This window comes from Mus caroli, unplaced genomic scaffold (assembly GCF_978045245.1).
Source record: "Mus caroli unplaced genomic scaffold, Mus_caroli_1 scaffold_11, whole genome shotgun sequence".
NCBI classification, from domain to species: Eukaryota; Metazoa; Chordata; class Mammalia; order Rodentia; family Muridae; genus Mus; species Mus caroli.
Genome location: NW_028227266.1, coordinates 71,001,324 through 71,023,552, shown reverse-complemented (window position 1 = coordinate 71,023,552; position 22,229 = coordinate 71,001,324). Strand labels below are relative to the sequence as shown.

Below are 22,229 nucleotides of genomic sequence, written 5' to 3'. Positions count from 1 at the left end.
ATCTCTGTCACTACATGCTGCTGCCACACCTACCCTATGTAGAGCTAGAAATTGGTACTCTCATCTTCACCCGTGTGCAGCAGATGCTTTTTGTATGGAGCCTCAGGGAACAGTTTTGATGGGACTAGAAATAATCATGTTAACCACAAAAATAACTATTTTAACAGACTGCTATAAAAGTGAAATGTTAAAATCTCATCAAGTTATAGAAAATGTTCCTTTTAACTACACAATTACTTTTCTAAGTATAAAATTATATGCTAACCTCTCCCCTTGAGGTAAAGTCTCCTATTACTATCAATAAATACCAGGAGTATTTTATCTTAAAACTTCAGGCTGTTATTTTGTGAGACAGATTCTTACTATGGAGTTTGGTTGGCTTGGAACTTGATCCTCCTTCTTCAGCATCTTAGGAGTTAACATTATAATGCCTGTGCTACCATGCTTAACCATGGCTGGTTAAGAAATCTTTGATTCCCAGAGACTGAAGGAAAGGCCATCCAGAGATTGCCCCACCTGGAGATCCATCCCACATGCAGACACCAAACCCAGACACTAATGCTGATGCCAAGTGCTTGCTGACAGGAGCCTGACACAGCTGTCTCCTGAGAGGTCCTGACCAATACAAATGAGGATGCTTGCAGCCAACCATGGGACTGACCACAGGGACCCCAATGGAGGAGTTAGTGGAAGGGCTGAAGGAGCCAAGGGGGCCTTATCTGGCATCAATGGGAGGGGGGGACCCTTGGTCCGGTAAAGGCTTGATGTCCCAGTGTAGAGGAATGCTAGGGCAGTGAGGTGGGAGTGGGTGGGTGAGCACCCTCAAAGCAGGGTAAGGGGGAGATGGGATAGGGAGTTTGCAGAGGGGAAACAGGATATTTGAAATGTAAACAAATAAAATATCCAATTAAAAATATATACTTTTCATAAAGTAAAAAAAAAGAAGTCTTTGATTCCATATGTATAACTACTGTGAAATGATAAATGAAACTGTACTTACTCACCAACAAAAGTTACCTGACAAAAAGCTTTTCTTTTTCTTTCTTTTTTTTTTTCCGAGACAGGGTTTCTCTGTGTAGCCCTGGCTGTCCTGGAACTCACTCTGTAGACCAGGCTGGCCTCAAACTCAGAAATCCGCATGCCTCTGCCTCCCAAGTGCTGGAATTAAAGGTGTGCACCCACCACTGCCCGGCTGACAGAAAGCTTTTTAATAAGAGAATATTTAGTGCTAGAAATTGTAATTGTAGGTGTAGTAGAAACACCAGCTTCAGAGTAAGGCCAAGTTAGGCTCGAGTCCTGGCATTGTAATCCTATGCAGTGACTGCTGGGTATTGTTTTCTTCAGTGTGTACAGCCAAGGTGCGCGCGCGCGCGCGCGCACACACACACACATTTATATATATTCAGGTTTTTTTGGGTAATATTTAGGATAATTCTTTAAATATTCATGGGATGAGAATTGGAGAGATGGCTCAGCAAGAAGAGGGCTTGCTGTATAAGCCTGGTGACCTGAGTTTACCCCAGGAACCCACATAAAGGTAGAGAATTTATTCCAGAGTTTTCCCTGACTCCCACATACCTCCTATCACATGCACACACCTCCAGTCCTACATCACACACACAGATTTTTTTAAAAAAAAATTCATAGGATGAAAAAAAGGATGAAAGGATGCAAAAGAGAATAACCTAAGGAAAAAAGCATTCAGTTTTAATATAAATTAAAAAAAAAAACCCACAAATCAGTATGATGCTTCTTAATGTCTTTAAAGTGTTGTACCTGCAAGGCACCTTGCAATCTTCTGAGGTAAGGTCACTTGAGTACATCCTAGCCTTTACCCAAACTCAAAGTAGGTATATGTAACCCTATGGCCCACACGTACCCAGCATGCTGCTTTGTAAATAGTTACACAAACAGCCTCAGTAGTTACATATTCCCCACCGCTGTTTTCATGCTACAAACCACATAGACCTCAGTTTCACTGTGGACATGTTTGCTTCTAGACTGCTCACTACTATTCAAAGGCTGATTTTGTATCTGAATTGTTAGTTCCCGACTACTCAGGAGGAAGTATGAGGACTTCCTCATAGCAGAGGAAGGTATAGCATGTAAGCTGCAAAAAGGACAAGGCTTCTTTCATTGTCCTCTATCCCCTACTACTTCATTTTCTGGGTGAACAGCTAAGAGTTCAGCACCAGTTCCTTCTCACACAGGGCACTGATCAGTGACTTTGAATATGGCTATTGGGTAGAGATGCAAACTCTACAAAGCTCAAGGAATTAGATACTTTGGAGACTTATTTTGATCTAAGGGTTTTGTACACGAATTTTATAGTATAGAAAAACAGGCTTGACAAGAAACTGAATGCTATTAAGAAAGTGGTCCTCATATAGGTGAACTATTTTCTATGCCTGGGCTTGAAGTTTTATAATATTGCAAATTAGTTTCCTGTGGTGGATTTGTGTTACAACTTGTATTGGAAGCAGGAAAGATGTAAAAAACAGCTCTCTTTAAATGTTCAAGAAAACTATTATGTGTTTTTCCTATTCAACCTCTTTAAATTGATAAGGAAAATAAATGTATAATACTATTTTCCCTCTTGATGTGAAAGAGTTACTGTGCAAGTATTAGCAGTGTGTCCCTTGTGTTTTCAGTTCAGTCTGTTAGTAAAGCACACAGACTGGCTTACTGTACAAGAACTACTGCCTACAATGCACACGACAGCACCAAAGACAGGCTAGCCAAACAGGAATCTCAATATAAAATTATTCAAAGACAGGTTTTTATTGCAAATATCTGCTCAAAAACTACTATATACAACAGAATTTTAACAGGCCTGGAAAACATTTAACATTCAATTAAACAGTTTAAGAATTCAAAGTACATCTTAAGAATTAAAAATGCAGCATTTAAAATAAAATTTTATTAGTACTTAAAATGAAATTATTGTTTGTTATATTCATTTCTATATCTAAAAATCAACTTAATAGCACAAACTTTTTTTTTTTAAACATATGCTTTAGGGTCCCATTTGAAGTTTCAACTTTTACAATTAAGGAAGTCCCTTAACATAGTTGAGTACATGCGGAGGCATGTTTTTAGGTCAATTCTTTTTGCCTACATTCTACCATACTTTGGTTTGGTTTCCAGACCATTTTTATGGGTCTATTGCTAAAAATCATTGAAATAATATTAAAAGCATAGTAGCTATTTAAGAGCTTCAATAACAGATTTCTACTTTATACAACTAGTTCATGGGGGCTGGGGTGGGGTTCTGCACAGCTTATACACTGACTAAAAGCACAAATATAAACTTATATTTTCATAATTTCACTTTCACTGAAAGTTTAATAAAGGTAAGCTGACAGCCTGGCAGGCTAACACTTGTATGGAGGTGCACAGATTCTAAAATTCTGTTTGCATGCTTCTGACAGATTGGAATGTTATATTAAATCCAAACTTAATTTTTATATTCATCCAAGTTCTCAACAGGCCAATTTAGCACTCTAAGCATGCTTTATCACCAGGATCATATTAAAAACAAAGCCTTCATTAACAGTAACAATTGATAGGCAGTTTAAAGGTATTTTCAAAAAATGCATGGTTTTAAATCTCTTCCTTTAAGTTTACTAAAAGGAATATTCAGGTGATAAGGACTTTTAGTACTAATGAAAGTTGGAAAAGTCTGATGAACATAGCTATTAGTATTATAATAATTTCATGTTGGTAAACAAGATTTCATCAAAAAGTGCTAAGAGACCTTTGGATGACAAACTTAGTTTTCACTAAAGTTCTGTTCAGGTTTTTAAAAATGTGGAAATTCATACTAACCATGCTATTACTGGTAAACTGATTTAATAAGATTGAACACACAGGTGAAGTGTATGACGGACCTCCTCAGATCTCCCTAGGCTGCCCTCTACTGCGGCACTCCTGAGCTCACCAGACAGTATTGTTCTAAGTGCTGTTGGGAATGAAACTTAAAATGACTATGTCACTTCAGTTTCTTTCCTTTCCATCTGCCAGGTCTACTGCTGTCTCTGCTCTACAAGGGCTACTTCCTCCAGGACTGCCACCTGTTTGATCAGATACCGTGTCACTGGTGTTGGCTGAAGGATCATCACCGTCGTGGAGGATCTCTGCGGCTTCATACTCAAGTACTTCTGATGGCGTCAAAGGTTCCAAACGAACACTGCCTTGGTCACTAGCATCAGAATTCACAGATTTAGGTTCATCTCCTTGCCTCAGAAATTGATCAATGCTAACATCCCCTGATGTTAACTGCAAATCCTGTTGAGTCTCTGAAGACAGTTCAGCTTCAGTGGGATTGTGCTCTTTGCTCTGGTCACATGGATTTGTGCTTTCTGAACTCTGGTCCACCTTCAGCTCCATTTCCTGACAAGCATGATGTGTTTGTTCTTCCTTTTCCATAGTATCTGTTCCAACATCTGGATCCTGACTCAAGATGTTCTTTGAGCTGCTTACATTTTCTGTATCTGAAACTGTTACATCTTTTTCACAGTCTGTTGCTGCTGCAGCTTCACATACACTTGCATCACACCCAGTGCCTTCTTCTGATGAAGGAACTTTATCCTGCTTACTGAAAAATAAAGCTGCTTATTAGCCGTTCATAAAACGATGTAACCGCAATAAAGGCATACTCAGATGTAAAACATGTTAAAGAGACTTTACTACCCAAAGATAGGTCCCTAAGCCCTGGCTATTCTCTTAGAAGTTGGGAGAAGGCTAAGGCAAAACTCGTAAGAAATGCTGGAGCCACAAATAAAAAGGAACCTGAAAACTGAGTGCCTTCCAGCTGTCTTTGTCCTAGGAGTGACTGCTATTGTCTGATCAAGCTCTGACAGTGTCTGGATCAAATTAAGTGTCCCTAATATTCAGTAAAAGTACCTAACATAATCAGTCTACGGAAAAGTCTAATTTCTTTTATGTTTTATATACTCTATGCTTAGATTATCTTTCCTATATAAAACCAAATCAGCATTTGCAAACATTTTCCTGATTTTGGATAACCTCATATACTTGAAAACATATGCAAGGAATGTATATATGTGTGAGTACATGTTTATGTACATACATATTTAGGTATATGTACACATATTTCTCTGACCCTGGTATGTAAACTGGAATAATTAAATGAATCATAAAATAGTAGAGCCACTTATGTAGATCTAAGAATGATTACTTTAACAAAAACAAATTACCATATATTCCTAATTATAATAGTTAATCCATCCAAATTTGAGCACTTTTTTTCAATGTGCTGAGTGGCTACCCCAGTGAGGATATCGGGTGCCGTCTACTAAGAACACTAAACATACAAAGCAATTTCTCTGCAATTTACTTTGCTGTGTTGATCTGCATTTAGACCAACCTCGGGGAAATACTGTTAGTTTTCAACTACACCCCATTGAGATTTTCAACTAAACTAAATCATTGATTGCATGGAAAAATTATATGAAAAATGGTCTTTCATGAAAGCTAGTTTAGTTAACATTTGCTTGTCTCCATCCATGTCTCATTTATGTTGCTACTGTAAAGGACATGTATCAGGCAATCACGTTATTAGTCTCTCAGAAAGATTCTGACTATTACATCCAACCATCTTAATTATAACTCATCAATTATTTGTTCTGAGCTCATTTTCTTATGTTTACTAGTCAAAGATAAAACCCACATTTTTCTTCCTTTTAAATTTGTAAAATTTATTTTGTTCACCATCTTTCTTTGCTCAGAACTCTAGGATGAAGATGTAAGGAGGCCAGTTATTTTACTAGTGAAAACAAAAAACATCTTGATAAGGCCTCAAAATTTTACTTTTTTTGTGGAGTAGGATGTTATTCTCAACAGATTAGCAAATAGCCTACTATAAAATATAAAGATAGAAATGAGAAATTACATAATTTAACTGTTGAATCTCATAATCTGTAGTATAACTGTTTTCATCTAATAGAGGAAATATTTTAAAATATTTAGCATAGTATTCAAAATGCTACTATTTTATGTCTAATACTTTAAGAAACTTAAATTTATAAAAGTTTGAACTTTCATTAAAAGTCATTATAAAAGTAATGAGTTTACATAACTCTTTGCCAGTTGTCAGTGAAATATAATTTAGTTCAAGTACTAATTTGTTTCAATAAACTTGATCAAGACTCAGTTTTCCTCTAGCCTCACCTTCCAGAATGTGATGCTCCTGGCTCTCCTTCAGCTCTACTATGTCTTGCTGTTTCCTGAAACAATAACATTTTTACAATCGTGGCTAAACAACAACAACTCCTCCTCCTCCTCCTCCTTTTCCTCCTCCTCCACTAAATGTTCTGGATAAGAGCAATTTAACTGTGCAAGCTAATACACCAAAGGAACAGAAAATGAATTTTTCAATCTTAAGTGTTTAATAGAATAGGCATTTTTTTTCAAATATATAACATTTTCAGTATACCATAAAGTTTTGAATTAAAGTAAAAAAGCAGTACCCATCTTTATTAAGAACCATTTTCTAGCTGAATGTAGTAGCTCACATCTTTAATTGTAGCACTTGGGAGGCAGAGGCAGGCAGATCTCTGTGAGTGCAAGGCCAGCCTGGTCTACATACTGACTTCCAGATCACTAAAGACCACAGAGTGAGATGTTGCCTATTTTCCTTACTAAGGTTTTCAAATGTAGAAGTTATCCAAGCAGAAAACTACCTGAAATTTGAATATAAATAAGATACCACCCCCAGAATCTTACACATATTGTAGATACTTAGAAAAAACACGAAGTTTTTATTTCATATTTAAGAATTATGTTAATTCTTCCACTGTTAAGCCACAAGTATGAAAAGATAGATATATTGAAGAAACATTTTGCTTATTTCAAATGTTGAGCATGAGGAAGGAATCCTGAATACCTCCATCTAGTGGGAGCGGTTCTCAGGCCCTGACAAGCAACAGCCTCCAAGCACAGATGCTGTGTGGAGTGTACTAAGAATTACATTGAGTTTCATTTAGTCAACACGTGAGATATCACAAGTGATGTCTGTACAACTGAGAAGTAGAGGGAGCACAAGTCCAAGGACATAGCCCATGGCAGAGGTCTTGCCCCAGCAGACTGCTTCAAGCCTGTGACATGAGTCACACACATTGTCCTTATTTACACCCAATTCCACTAAAAATTATACCTGAGAATTAGGCAATTTCACTCAATAAAAAACAAGAAAATACCAGCCATGCTTATTAGTAAAGACAAGTCAGCAATGTTGCAGAAGCTGGCAAGTGGCTGAAATGCTGAGCTCAGCAGGATGGTGGAGGTGACATGGAGATGCTGGCAGGAGGCCATGAGTCGCTCTGGACAGAGGGGCTCAGAGGTGAGAAACCTGGTCTAATGCTGAGCATGTAAAAGGAAAAACTGATCACAGGAACTTGTGGGAATCTAACTGCTCTTCCTCCAACTCACCAAAGGTAGAGCTTCCTCCCTTACCACAGAGGTGAGCAGTCAGCTCTCTGAACTATCTCATCAAAGAACAGCATGAGGACCTGGATTTTGATTGGAGACACTAATCAGCCCCCAAACACCCGGTCCCTTTAAAGACTGTTGTGTACGGGGAATCTCTTCATAAAATCCCTCACCTCAGCATTAGCACACCCGGATTGCACTGCAGCAAAGTCTAAACAACATCCATGCAAAGTATGAAGGTTGCATGCTCACAAACTCAGGAGGTAAATTCACATTAAAATTGACATCAATAGGTCTCAAAATATGATTCACAGACACCCAGGGAATCCATGTTAGTGTTCAGGAATTAAGTGAAGTCACAATTCTTAGTATAAGACTAGTGAGGAATAAAAATGCTGGCACCATAAGACAAATCAAGACAAAAGCACCCAAAATGTACCAGCAGCCACCGTATTTTCCATTACCAAACACAAGTAGAAACATGTATTATTATTATTATTAAAGTGCTGAGGGTCAGCCCAGGACTATGTGCACTGTACAGTGGAGCTCTACTGAGCTATACCCTACAACCTGAGGTTTCAGTGTCTGAACTCATGTCTTGTCAATATTCTGTGCATATATTTAAAGCACCAGAGTCTATCACTGTGTTGTGAACTGAACACAAACTCCCCCCCCCAAGCCTCCATAAAATGTCACTTTCATTTTAAATGAAAACCAAACTATACTTATTTTGATATTCAGTAGATTATTTCATAAAGTGAGCTTGACATATCAAGCAACAGTTAACAACAAAAATCAAGCAAGAATTTTTATTTCTGAGAAACTCCTATGCATCACAGATAAAATTAAGGCCAGTATTAATAAGACTGACATATGATATAGCACATCAACATTCTATAGAAACCATTCAGTATGTAAAAAACAATCAGTGAAAACCAAAAATACAAAGACAAAAAACAAAGAACATTTTCCATCATCAGCACATGATTTACCACAGATCTACTCAAAATATAATACAGGACGTCTGGATTAAAAATGGCAGAGTTTTGGCTAGGCATGTGTGATACAGACCTTTAATCCCAATACTTGAGAGGCAGAGGCAGGTTCATCTCTGTGAATTCAAGGTCATCCTGGTATACAAAGAGAGTTTCAGGACAGCCAGAGCTACACAGAGAAACCTTGTCTCAAAAACAAAACAAAAGGCAGTTTCTGGGGGAGGGGGTGGGAATTTAAAAAAAAAAAAAAAAGGCAGGTTCTTAGAAGCAATCTACATGTGACTCTGTAAGTGAACAGTAGATTTTACTCTGAAGGGAGGAAGAGGCAAAACATTAGGAATTAAGTAAGAAAGATGGCTAGCTGTAGTGCTGGAGACAAAAAACTACACAAGCAACAAGAGCAAGCAGACCTCATCTCCAGCACATCCCTCCCAGAGAAGGAAGTAGAAGCTAAATCCACAAAGACAGCCAGGCAGGCAAACTGCTGAAGACAAGATAGTAAGTAGTAGTCCTAACACAGGATAAGCCTACAATCTTCACAAATCTTAAATCTGGTAAGAAATTTTAGTAGGAAAATTTAACTTTTCCTGTATGGCAGAAGCAGTACTGGAGAAGAAATCCATTTTACAACACCCCCATACCACACCTGAAAAGGAACCTGTTTGGGACTGAAATACTCTGGAAAGGAAAAGCCAAGGGAGAATCATAAGTCAGGGTGCCTGGAGACACTAATACAGAGAAGAGAACACAAGATGTATGAATATGCTAAGTAGTTTAGGCAGCAAGGGAGGGTCAATGGTCAGTGACCTCCGTATATAACAATTTGGGGACTTGGGATCACTGGGGAGATGATAGCCTGCAATTGGCAGATCGCTCAGACTCTGGAGGTGCTTCTTGCTATGTAAGGTCTGATGCTAGCAAGAACGAGAAACTTAAGCTGCCTCCTTCCCATTCCCCGGGGTGATCCATGGCTAGGCAGGCTCTGAAACTGCTTGGTTCCCTCAGATCTCTTTGGAATGTGTTAGTTTGTTTCCCCTACTCTTTGATGCTCATCACCCAAAGGGCACACAGACTGAAAGGTATTGGGAGCAAGTGAGAACCTGTCTAGCCTTCAGTCCATAGAACTAAGATGTGGCCAGCAGTGGTCCCTAGTACACAAAGAAAATTCAACACTAGGAGACACTAAGCCCAGGACAGGAGAGTGGAAAAGAGAATAGATTCCTGGTTCAAACCATCAGTTACCAGACTCCTCCAGTATTAGAGGACTCAAAAAAAAAAAAAAAAAAAAAAAAAAAAAAGGCTCTAAAATTCTTCATCTTTAAAAAAAATTGTATTCTTTGACTTCATGCTCTTTTTTGCTTTTTCTCTGTATTCTTCATTTTCCCCCCTTTTACAAAAGCTTAACACTTCTCTTTACCTCTTTACCTGCCTGTCCTTTTATTTCATGTTTACTCTTATTAACTGACTGTAATTTCTAACTTTATGTCCTACTCAACACCACTCTACTATTTTATTTATTTGTTTGTATGTACATGCACATGTGTCTATCATGTGCGTGTGCTGAGATAAGAAGACAATTTGCAGAAGTCTGTCTATGGGCTTGGTGGCATGTGCCTTTACCTGCTAGCCACCTTGCTGTCCTGTGCCATTTTATTTTCTATTAGTTACTGGTGGGATAGTCACTGGCTTTAACTGATTTGAATTCTATTTCCATGCCTTGTTTTGTTGCCTATTAATTCTTGGAGTAGTACTATAGACTGAGCCCTCAGAGAGAAGGTTGCCTACTTCTAAGTAAACTGGGAAAGATATTCATCCCAATGGACACATAAGCTACAACTCAGAAACACAAGAAAGGTTAAAAAGCAAGGCAACTGTAGAAATGAAAAATATAATAAAACAATAAGTACAATGCAACTTATCCAAACAAACTAGATGAAGCAGAGAACAGAACAGCAGGGATAGAGAACAATGCTAAGGACATATTGCATTCAGATATCATTAAAAGAGAAAACAAACGAAAAGCAATAATCAAGCTTTATCAACAATCTCAGTAGCTCTGGGACAAGATGAAAGAGACCAAAGCCAAGAAGCCATAGGTTAGAAGTAACCGAGAAATAAACAACGCCCAGAAATGTATTCAATGAATTTATAGTTGAGAAAACCCCAGATGGAGTAAAAGATCCTGTCTTTGTGTGGGAATGCCAGGCTGGAGGGATGGGGACACTGCCTGTTTTGAACCATCTCACATATGGCTGTAATCACTGCTGCAAACAGAGAAACTGTCAATTTTCCTACTAAGAAAGTAACTTTTCAAAAATTATTTAACATTTTTAAAGTTTCATTTGTGACATGTCAATTATATTAATAAATAAAATTGCATTTATACTATATAACTACTATCTATACTTACTAACTATATTAAAATTCAACAAAGATTTGTAAATTAAATGAATGTTTCTGTTTGCATAACATAGCATAACTACAGATTGAAACTATGATCAATGAGAACAACCTGTCAGCTTCTCTCATGACTCAACAAGGATCATCAGAGGAAAATGTCAAATGCAAGTGGGTCTCTTTCATTATCTGCCCTACAGAGGCAGGAAATATAAAAACAAGATTCCGTCTTTAAAATTTTCAGATTATGCTCATTGTGAATTATTCTGCACTTAGTGTGATGCTTTAAAATAGTGAATTAAAGGAGTATTTAATTATTAAAATTTTGAGACTTCACCTCTTCACTTGTGGCCCAGATGTGAAGGCCTCATTTGGCTTGCTCTAATTCTATCCCTGTGGAATGATGGGTATAGAGGAACAGAAGACAGAGGAGGTGGTCTAAATAAGTAAAATTTTAATTTATAACAGTCGTCACAGTGTCAAAATATACAATAAATGAAAAGTATGGGGCAAGAGGAACAGCAGTGATTGCTTGGCAGTTATGAGTGCTTGCTGATCTTACAGAGGATTGGAGTTCTGATCCAGCACCCACAGTAGATGGCGCTTAAATGCTTATAACTAGTTCCAGGGTATCTGATGCTGCCTCCTGGCCTCTGTGCGTACCTGCACACACAGGTACACACAGACACAAATACACACAAGTAAAATAAAATGTAACAAAAGGTTCAATATACATATATTTAAGCATACTTAAGAAATCTGATTTGTATATTGAAAAAGTGGCTTCCCTTACACCAAAAGCAGGGAAATCAAATAAATGTTTGATGATTTATTCTAGCTAAATATGAATGTTAACAGGAAAGAATAAAGGGGAGATGCTATTGGTATTGGATTTGAGCCTCATTAGTAAACCCCAAGTCCCATAGAAAGACCCTGTTTCTCGAAGGATTTCCCATTAGCAATGGGGAAACTGAAATTGAATTCAGTGCCTGATTAGACAGACCCAAGCCCCTTGTGAATGGCCTAAAACAAAAGATGGTATGCATTACACATACTGTTCTCTTCAGTCCTACACATAATGTCTTCCAACCAAATAACTGAAAAGCAAGGGGGGCAGGATGCATACTGTTAGATGACAAAGAACTAGACTCAGCACAATCCAGATAGAGGAATTATCAGAGGGACAAATTTTACTTTTGTGCCTGTGCATGTTCATGGATGAAGGCATAGATATATGAGCATGCGTGTGGAGGCTAGAGTCAGCATAGAATATTTTCCTCAAATGTTCTCTACCTTATTTTTTGAAACAGGGTCTTTCTTTGGGACCTGGAGTTTACTGATGAGGCTCAAATCAAGTTCCAGAGATCCACCTGTCTCTGCCTACCTCATGATGAGATTTGAAGTGTGTGCTATGACAACTGGCTCTTTTTTTTTTTTTTTTTTTTTTTTTTTAAAGATTTATTTATTTATTATATGTAAGTACACTGTAGCTGTCTTCAGACATTCCAGAAGAGGGTGCCAGATCTTGTTGCGGATGGTTGTGAGCCACCATGTGGTTGCTGGGATTTGAACTCTGGACCTTCGGAAGAGCAGTCGGGTGCTCTTACCCACTGAGCCATCTCACCAGCCCCGACAACTGGCTCTTTATGTGGCTGCTGGGGATTGAACTCTAAAACCTCACGCATGCCTGACAAACACTACCAGCCAAGCTATATTCTAAGTACTTCAGACAGAAAAATACGTTAATTCAAGATAGATAATTTATATGCATTAATGTTTTGTTTGTATATATGTATGTATACAACATGTATGTGTGGTATTCACAGAGGTCAGAAAAGGGGGTTGCATACCCTGGAACTAGAGTTACAGGTGGTTGTGACCTGCCAGGTGGGTGCTGGAACCCACACCCAGGTCCTCTACAAGAACAAGTAAGTGTCCGTAAGCCATCTATCTACCCACCCACACCTTAAAACTTTTTAAAAACTTAAGTGTATGGGTGTTTTGTCTGATTGTATGTCTGTGTACCATGTGCATGCCTAATACCCATGAAGGCCGGAAGAGGACATCAGATTCCCTTAAACTGGAGTCACAGAGGGTTTTAAGACTGTGTGGCTTCTGGGGATTGAACCTCAGTTCTTTCTAAGAGCAGCTCAAGAAGAGCTGAGCCATCTCTCCAGCCCAAAACGTTTAAATTACAATTGATTGCTTAAATGCTTTAACTGGGGGGGGGGGGGGGGGGGAAGAGCAGCATGCATGGGCATGGACAGTATGTAAATTTCAGAAGTGAATACTAAGTGATAATCAGAAAAAAGTTCAAACACTAAGCTTTAAAGCTAAACGTGTACTCATGGATGGGCTTGTCAGTATACTGGCACAACTGAAAACCCAGTTGCACAATTTGGGTGGTCAGGACACAGAGAATATCCAAACTGAAAAACAAAGAAAATGAAAATTAGAAGAATGAATGAGTTGGGTACTGGAGACCAGCACAAGGCTTACAAGGGCTAACATCAAGTTGCTTTAATAGATATAGACTGAAAGCTAGCAGATAAAGAGACAGTTGAAAATATCAATTACCATAAATATAAAAAAGACACCAATAGATTAGCATATAAATGAGCAAAAGCATCTGACTTAGGCACATCAAGTCCTAAAAGATCACAAATGACAATAAAATCTTAAGGGAAAACCCAAGAAAAATGTCCTAGTATAAATAGTGAAATGATGATCAGACATCTTGTCAAGAACTCGAAACAACTGAAGGAAATGATAACTCTCCATCCAGAAATGTATATCCAACAAAAGTATCTTCCAAAATGAAAACATTTTAAAATAAAAACAATAACAAAAAGCTGTATAACATGAGATATAATGAAAGGTCTTTAAATCAAACAGAAAAGCAAAAAGTTTTAATAGGAAATAAAAATCATTAAAATTGTAAAATAAAAACACATAATCAACTTTTACGTTTTCAATAACTCTAAAAGATTAACCACATAAAGCACAAAATTACATTCTCTGTCTTTATAGAGTATAACAATGTAAAACAAGAACAGTGTGTGTGGAGGATACATTGTCACTATCAAGAGCAAAAGAAGAGACATCACTGTACATCCCACAAGTATTTAAAAGGACAATCAGAAACAGCACAAGCAACACTACAACCTAATTCAGCATCCTAGGTAAAAATGGACAGATTCCTAAAAAACCACAACCAATGAAACTCATTCAAGAAGAAACCAATCTGAAAATGCAACATCCAATAAAGACAATTATTTGTAGCTAAAAACCTTTCAAACCAAAGATCACTTTCTTTCTGTTTTTAAAAAAGATTTATTTTATTTATTTATTTTATGTATATGAGTACACTGTAGCTGTACAGAAGGTTGTGAGCTACCAGGTGGTTGCTGGGATTTGAACTCAGGACCTCTGGAAGGGCAGTCAGTGCTCTTAACTGCTAAGCTATCTCACCGGCCCCCAAAGATCACTTTCTATGGTTTAAAAAAAAAAAAAATGGTGTTTAAAAAATACTCAATCTGCCAGGCATGGTGGTGCATGCCTTTAATTCCAGCACTCGGGAGGCAGAGGCAGGCGGATTTCTGAGTTCTAGGCCAGCCCGGTCTACAAAGTGAGTTCCAGGACAGCCAGGGCTACACAGAGAAACCCTGTCTCGAAACAAAACAAAACAAAACAAAAAAATGCTCAATCTGACTCTCTTCATTCTACTAAGTGGCCAAAAAATTAAAGGATTAAAAACAAACCACCATTAAAAAAGCAAAGGGAAGCTCCCAACTACTTTGAGATGATCAGGAAGAACTGCCAGACCGTCTGCAAGCGGGTTCCCATGCTGAAAGTCATACTGAAAATCTCTCACACACACACACACACACACACACACACACACACACACACACACACACACACACACCTTTTATTCTAAAACTTTGTTATATTCTTTGCCGATTTAAATGTCCTAAACTATTAGGCCAAGTGGAAATACTAAGTTCTACTGTGTTAAATGCCTGACGTTTTACTGAGGTTGGAATTTAACTCCCAAATTACCATCCCTCAATAGTTTAACTAAGCAACAGACAAATTAAAATATATGATCTCTTTGTCAAAACAAAAACACCTGACAATTTTACTTTAAAATGAGACATTTGTAGTCTCAATTATTTTCATACTATATACAACTATAATTGTTACTGACATTCATTTGCAACTGAAATTTTTGCAAAATTGTGGCAACAATTCTTTCAAATGAAAAAATTTATGAAGTTATGAAATAAAACAAACTTTACCTTAGACACAGGTTCTTGTCCCTTAGTGGGAGCTTCAGTTTTTATTCTTAAAAACAAAATAAGTATTGATTATTTTATATTATACTTACAGTTAGAAAATATGAAATAGGTTTTTTTTGGCATGCTTAATTAAAATGTAAATCTAAAGTAATGTACAGTCTCTAGTAGAACTGACTGATGCTGTAAAGACTTAATAATGAAAACAAACAACAGGCAGAATGTCTGTGCTAGATGACTGACTGACTGTACTTCAGGACAGGACAATGGCTCAATGATAGTGTGCTTGCCAAACGTTGAGTGAGGCTCTCTGCTATAATCCCCAGATCAAGAAAAAGGACATGGATTTCCTTCCTGTCTAAGAAAAACAGAATTTAAAAAACTGTTTCTTTTTGCTAAGTTAGTTACAAAACTAAAAAAAAATATATTAGTAAAAAAACTTCCAAGAATCACTTTAAGAATAAAAAGTAACCAAAAGACCTATATGTACAGTTTACACTAGATTTTACTGATCTTAGGGCATAAAAAGTAACATATAACTTTGATCTACTCAAAGTACAAAACTCAAATGCGACAAACCTATTGTAATATACATACAATAAATTATTTTGAAGACAGAAAAAAAAAAACCCAAACCAAAACCAACAGGAAAAATAAAGAATTTCGAGGGTAAATCCTCATAAAATCCACCATTCAAAACACATTTTAAAAATTCTTGACTGCTAAAAAATTTTGTAATTTTAACAGACACATGGCATCTTCATATTTTGTTTTTAAAAACCAATATAATATAAAAGCAAAATTCTAAATTTTAAAAGGACCTTTGTTTTAGAAACTCTTGAGGACTAAATAATTAAATTTGATTTTAAGATGCATATAGAGGTAACTTGACTTGAAATACATTAAGAAAAGTTAAAGTAATTTATAATTTTATAAAGACTAAATAGTTATATATAAAGAGTAACATTTAACATAAAGCTATTACAACAAATTTCATGCAGACAGATGAAGGTATCTGGTAGACAATAAACTATCCTAATGGCCTTCCCCAGGGTTAGTCAATGAAACATGGAGTATTAGCATACACCCTCCCTTGAAAGAATACAATTTAAAAATCAGGGTATATGCATATGGTTATAGCTAAATGCTAAAGAATCTGTTTCACATACAGAAAATTCTGCACTTAATAATAATCCATAGTGTTACCACTAAAAAGGAGAAAAAGTTATAATTGCTAACGCTTTTTAAGATATTAAGCAAAGAAATAAATTATCTATGTTGTACTTATTAGATAAAAGTGTAACAAAATGAGTAATTTTTGTTGAACCACCATGCTAGAAGTATAATTTAATAATTTACAATTAGTTTAAAATTGAAAAACTAAAATTTGCACAAAAAAAATTAAAACACCTTAATCTCTATTTGTATTGGGGACTAAAATTTTTTAATTACTTAACGGTATAGATATGTAAATTATACAGTACAACTTCATTCCTTTAATGAAGTACATAGGAAAAATTTGAAAACTTTAAGATTATATGTAAAGAAGAACACAGTTGCCTTAAAAAGTAAACTTATATTTTTTATTAAGTTTTGAAATTAATCTATTGTAAGACTTTCATTTCTAAGCATTTAAACATCTTAAATCTAGTATGAAAAACCACAACAAGCTGTTGCAACAAGAAAGAACTTAAAAAATATTAAGATTTTTCCATTCTACTCTAATATAGGAAATGCTAGCAAGTACCACTGTTAATCACCTTGACAAGTCTATAGCATTTCACTTGGTCAAAGTGAATCCTCTGCAACACACAGCTGGCAAAGACTTTCACTATTCTTCATTTTACCAGCTAAGAAACTAAGAAGTTAGTAAAACAACTAGGTCTAAGAGCTTATTATCTCAATTCTCCTGCTTTGTGCATTTAACATACTAGTAATCTCTTTAAAGCCAAAAATGTAATAATCATTAGGATTCAGAAAAACAACTCTAAAATAAATTAGAAATATACTGTAAATTCCACAACTATAAACTTATCAATGAAAAGTATACTGTGATTTTATACAACAAAACATACATTAAGAGTCATAAACTATTTTTAAGACTCATAAACTTAAATACACACACTAATATTTCACTCATAATTATGGAAAAGAAAAAGAATTGTTACCTAAATTAAATATATTAAAGATACTTGCTGAAATAGTTATAATTTGAGATGTAGTCACTTTCCTAAGCTCAAAGTTCTGACTAATGACCTGCTACTAGCCAATTATATGACAACTCTTGAGTGTGTACTATGCTTTTTATAGAATGTAGTGTACTATTCTAAACAAGCATGAAGATTTCACTACAAAGAACATTAGTGTTAATTTCAACATGATTTGAAAATAAGTAATTTTTATTACTATTTCCCCATGGAAACCTGCTGAAATAGATCTCTGATAAATTCAACATGTTGGGGCTGGAGAGATGGCTCAGCAGTTACTAAACTGGCTGTTCTTCCAGAGGTTCTGAGTTCAATTCTCAGCAATCATATAGTGGCTTGCAACTATCTATAATGGGATCTGATGCCCTCTGAAGACAGCTAGTGTACTCATATACATAAAATAAATAATTCAAAAATAATTTCTATAAGTAAAACCCTTTTCTCTACAGTTTAAATAAAATGCATGGATCATTTTTCGCAGATCATCTGCTTAACACAAGGCTACACATGAGGTGAACACTGTGATTCAATTATAGTTGTATGCTCTTCTGAGAGTTATTTCATACTATATACACATACATGGTATGAGGCAAGGGAAGGGTTCATTTTAAGTGTCCCACAGTCTAGCTTTACAAATGTAAACTTCAATGGAAGGATTTTTGTTAAAAGAGTGCTGTGGCGATCCTCAGTGAGCAAGGTGCTTCTGCACATGCACAAGGGGACTGAACTCAGATTTCAAGCAAGTTAGAAGCAAAAGTAGTAACGTGAACCACTTCAGATAGGACTAAAAAAGACAGCATCAGACTATGAAAGAACAGTGAAACACAAGAATATCTTTCTGACCATTTTCTCTGTGATGTGTGAACAGATTGATGCATGGGCTAGATGCCTTAGCTAGACATTTACCATACTGTGCACAAACCTGTGTGTTAAGTATTCTAGTCCCAAGAATCAAACAGTCTTTCCTCTTGAGGAGGTCATTGTCAAGGAAACCTACTGAAATAAATATTTAGAAAAGAAATATCTATATGGTACAATGGCTTCTTAAAGGCATGAAACACTATGCTCAGGAGACAAGAAAGGGACAGCAGAGTGCACAATGAACCTTGGCTCTTTAGGAGGAATAGGAGTTAGCAAAAAAAGACTAACCCAATAGAAAAAAATTAAATAAAAATACTATGAACCAAGATAGCAGTGACATTACTGAAACAGTACAGACTCATCTCACAAAAAGAACATAAATAAAACAGTAGTCAAAAGACAAAATTGAAGAGATGGCAGGTTACTCCAGGGGAAGACCATGACGGTTAAATGGCCATACTAAACCTAAAAGTTTAGAACACAACTAGTAAATTGGAAACGAGAATGTAAGTCTACCAGACATAGCTTTATGAGAAGAAAGAAACACAATCCACCATAAAAATCTGCCTTGACAAGTCAAAACAATGTCAGAGGCATTAACTAAAACAAGAAACTCATAGGGTATGAACGATTTCTACAGATGATAAACTCAGTTTTGAGCACATGGAAGAGATGCCTGCAGAACATTCACGTGTAGGCACCAGTACTCCCTGCATTGTTTCTATGCAGGTAACTTCAGAATCAATACCCAGAACAAGATGCTCCCATTTTTCTTGGTTTTTCAATCGGCTGATAAATACATTGGAGTCCGAAGATTTCAGTATATAACTGCCCTTATCTTACAGATGAGAAAATCTGAGGCCTAAAATATTAAAGCAATAAAGCTAAAGCACAGAGCACATTAAGCATATGGCCTGCACAGCACACTTCTACTGTACTGTTTCTTAACAGTCCCTTTTCCTGTTAATTAGGCTCTCTTATTACCATGTCAGGAGAAAGGGAAATTTCCCTGCCTCAAATTTTTTTTTTTCATCCTAAAACATGAGTGTGTTAATCTTGGTAAAAGACTAATTCTATGTGACTCTTTGCCATGTTTTACACAGAAATAAATACACGTTAAGGAGCAGAAATATCATTCTAGATATTTTTGTCTAATTGCCATGTATCAGAGTGATGCCCTACACATGGGGGTGGGGGATTAGACTACTGTCCCAGTGCTATGTGTCACTTATCACTTGCGCTTCTGTTGAAAGAGAAACTAAGTCTTACCCCGTCCTTGGCTATCAGCCAAGGCAGGAAGAATTGCACCTGGAATCACAGATACAACCAAAGAAACAACAAGACTTAGTAGTTTTACTTCTGAAGGCAGATAGTCAAAACTAAAATTGAGATTATCTACTTAACAGTTACATTACCTATGGCAAACTATTTGGCTTACTATACCCTTCTTTTCCATAAGCTCAGGATAATAAGAGCACAGAACAATTCCTGAGAAAGAATAAATGCAAACTATTTTTAAAAGAGTATCTGGCATACTTAACATGATCAATAAGTGTTACCTATTATTATTACCATGGAAAAAGTCTGAAAATCAATTGTCTGATCATTTTCACTTCTACCATGCTTCCACCACAACTAAAACATATTAGGCATTAATTTTGATTGATCTTCCCTAAGATTAGTCTTATTTTCTCTAGTATGAAATGATCTATTTATTCTCAACATGAGGGTTTGATTTGATCATCTACAGCTAGACATCACCTCAGCTATCCAGTAGACTGGGAACATGGTCAGTGGTAGGGATATGGCTCTAGTACTTGGCTAGGTAAACAGCTGAGAAGAAGCCAGCATGTTCCAAACTCTAGGTCTGACCTCAAGCACAGGAATAAATACATGTTAAGGAGTACAAATAATCATTCTAGATTTTTTTTAAGGTGACAGATAAGGAACAAACAAAACACAATGTCCGCAAAAATGTAACAAAAACTAGATCACCAATAGCTATACACACACACACACACACACACACACACACACACACACACACACACCGCCTGTGGAATCCCACTCTTGATTTATCACCTATAACGTACCAGAAGGGTTAAAGAATGTCCTTATCAATGGATCATCTAGCTTTAGATGATCGAATCAAACCCTCATGTTGAGAATGAATAGATCATTTCATACTAGAGAAAAAAAGGCTAGTCTTAGGGACGATCAATCAAAATCAATGGAAGAGACTGGTAGATTGCCTTAAATGGATGAACTACAAGGAAGTTAATTTATCTTTTCATCTCACTTGGTCTCTCACTCTTCTCTGCTTATTATAGGAAGTCATGGAGGAAGTCTAAGCTGGCAGAAACCATTTTAGCTTCATGCACATTTCATACCTATGACATGAAATTTCCCACAAAGCCCATATATGTAATGCATCTACTTTGATAAGGAAACACTGCTTGAGTTCCTGAATATTTGGTTTGCGATCTTAATGACTGAGATCTAGAAAGAAGATCTCCTAGTACCTCATATCACAGTCACCATATAGAGATTCACAGAAGGATAGAGCCCAAAATGAATGTGTCATAGATGAGCCTAGTTTTCTTCTTACCTCTCACTAACTTTGGGATATGAAATGAATATGACATTTAGACTCTACAACATGGATTATGACCAGGTTCAGAGCTGCCCTCCAACTGAGGTCAGAAATTAATAAGAAATAATGAACTAGCTCCTTATATACCACACACCCACAGACTTAGTAAGTACCTTTTTAAAAAATATTTTCAAATGTAAGGCTTTTTGGATTACTTTTGATGTAGTATTATAAAAAAATCATAGAAATCACCTGGTTATGTATCCCTGTGAGGAACATGGTTTCAGTGTAGACTACCTGTTTTACTGCTCTGGCACCTTTTCTATACTACCTTAGGGACACAGACCATACCCTTCAGTAATGTTTACAATTCCAATTCCTGGCAGCCTTGTGTACAGAAGGTGGGTAACTAGCATCAGTGTCATGAGTATATAGGAAATTACCTGCACCAGACCATGAAACAGCTACTGAGTACCACTGATGCTAAGCCTAAAAGTCAGTACTCGGGGATTGTGAAATTAGATGGAGGAATTCAAGAAAACTCAGTTTTTGATTTTTATTTCTCTCTAGTAGTCTTTGAATTCAAGGGGTTAATAAAGAATAGTAAACATATTTGTATCTATAAATGCATTTTACATCATTTAACTCTACAAACCAAACACAACTTTCAACCTAATTTACCACAGCAGTGTGATAGTGGGGTCTCTGCTTAGCACAGACTTAGTAATCACACTCAGAACTAAGTAATTACTGAAAGCTATCTCAAAAGGTATTTTATAGTATATTTTATTCAATGAACTAGACTCTCTTTACAAGCTTGAGCTATAGATAATGTATTTACCATGGATTCTTCTGCCATGAAGAAGGCTAAGATTCTTCCTTTCTTCCTTTTTCCTTTTTTGAAACAAATCTCACTATGTAGTCCTGGATTGCTAGAACTCACTAAGTGGACCAAGCTGGCCTCAAACTCACAGAGATCTGTCTGCCTGTCTCCTGAGTGCTGGGATTAAAGACACATACCATCACACTGGGTGAGAATGATCCTTCTATTCTCAATTTTTCAGCATGGACAAGCATCTCAGAAAATAACACAATAGTTGACTTCAGTTCTGTTTTATACAGTGAGTCTATACAAGCACCCTAGAGAACACAGGGAGAGGAGACAGAGAAAAGGGGGAACAACAGCAATTTCATGGCTGAGTTCAATATGACCTAAAACTGGAGACACATGTGCTACTTTTCAAGATGACTTCTGCATTCTATAGAAGAATAAAAATACTGCTCACCGGTACCATGTATTCATTAAATTGGGTTGGATAAGCAGCTATGGAATTCTGGAAATGCCTACTTGATGTCAATTAATAAAAAGGTTGTCTTTAAGGAAGAAAATGTCAGCTCAAACGGATTGATGTCCTTCTAAGAAGAG

At 36.5% G+C, this 22,229-nt stretch overlaps 1 protein-coding gene across 3 annotated transcripts in view; it reads right to left on the bottom strand.

The window, feature by feature from the left end:
* Nucleotides 1-3,741: 3,741 nt before the first annotated feature.
* Nucleotides 3,742-22,229, bottom strand: part of Znf280d (zinc finger protein 280D) — an 87,948-nt gene continuing 69,460 nt past the window's right edge. For 2 of the 3 annotated variants that reach the window (XM_029481144.2, XM_021172781.3), the window contains exons 19-21: nt 15,146-15,191; nt 6,193-6,248; nt 3,742-4,597 (exon numbers count right to left, since the gene is read on the bottom strand). In XM_029481144.2, the coding sequence (XP_029337004.1) occupies nt 3,997-4,597; nt 6,193-6,248; nt 15,146-15,191 (703 nt within the window). In that variant the 3' untranslated portion in view covers nt 3,742-3,996. The remainder of the gene's footprint in view (nt 4,598-6,192; nt 6,249-15,145; nt 15,192-22,229) is intronic. The other variant, XM_029481145.2, reaches the window with a different exon arrangement.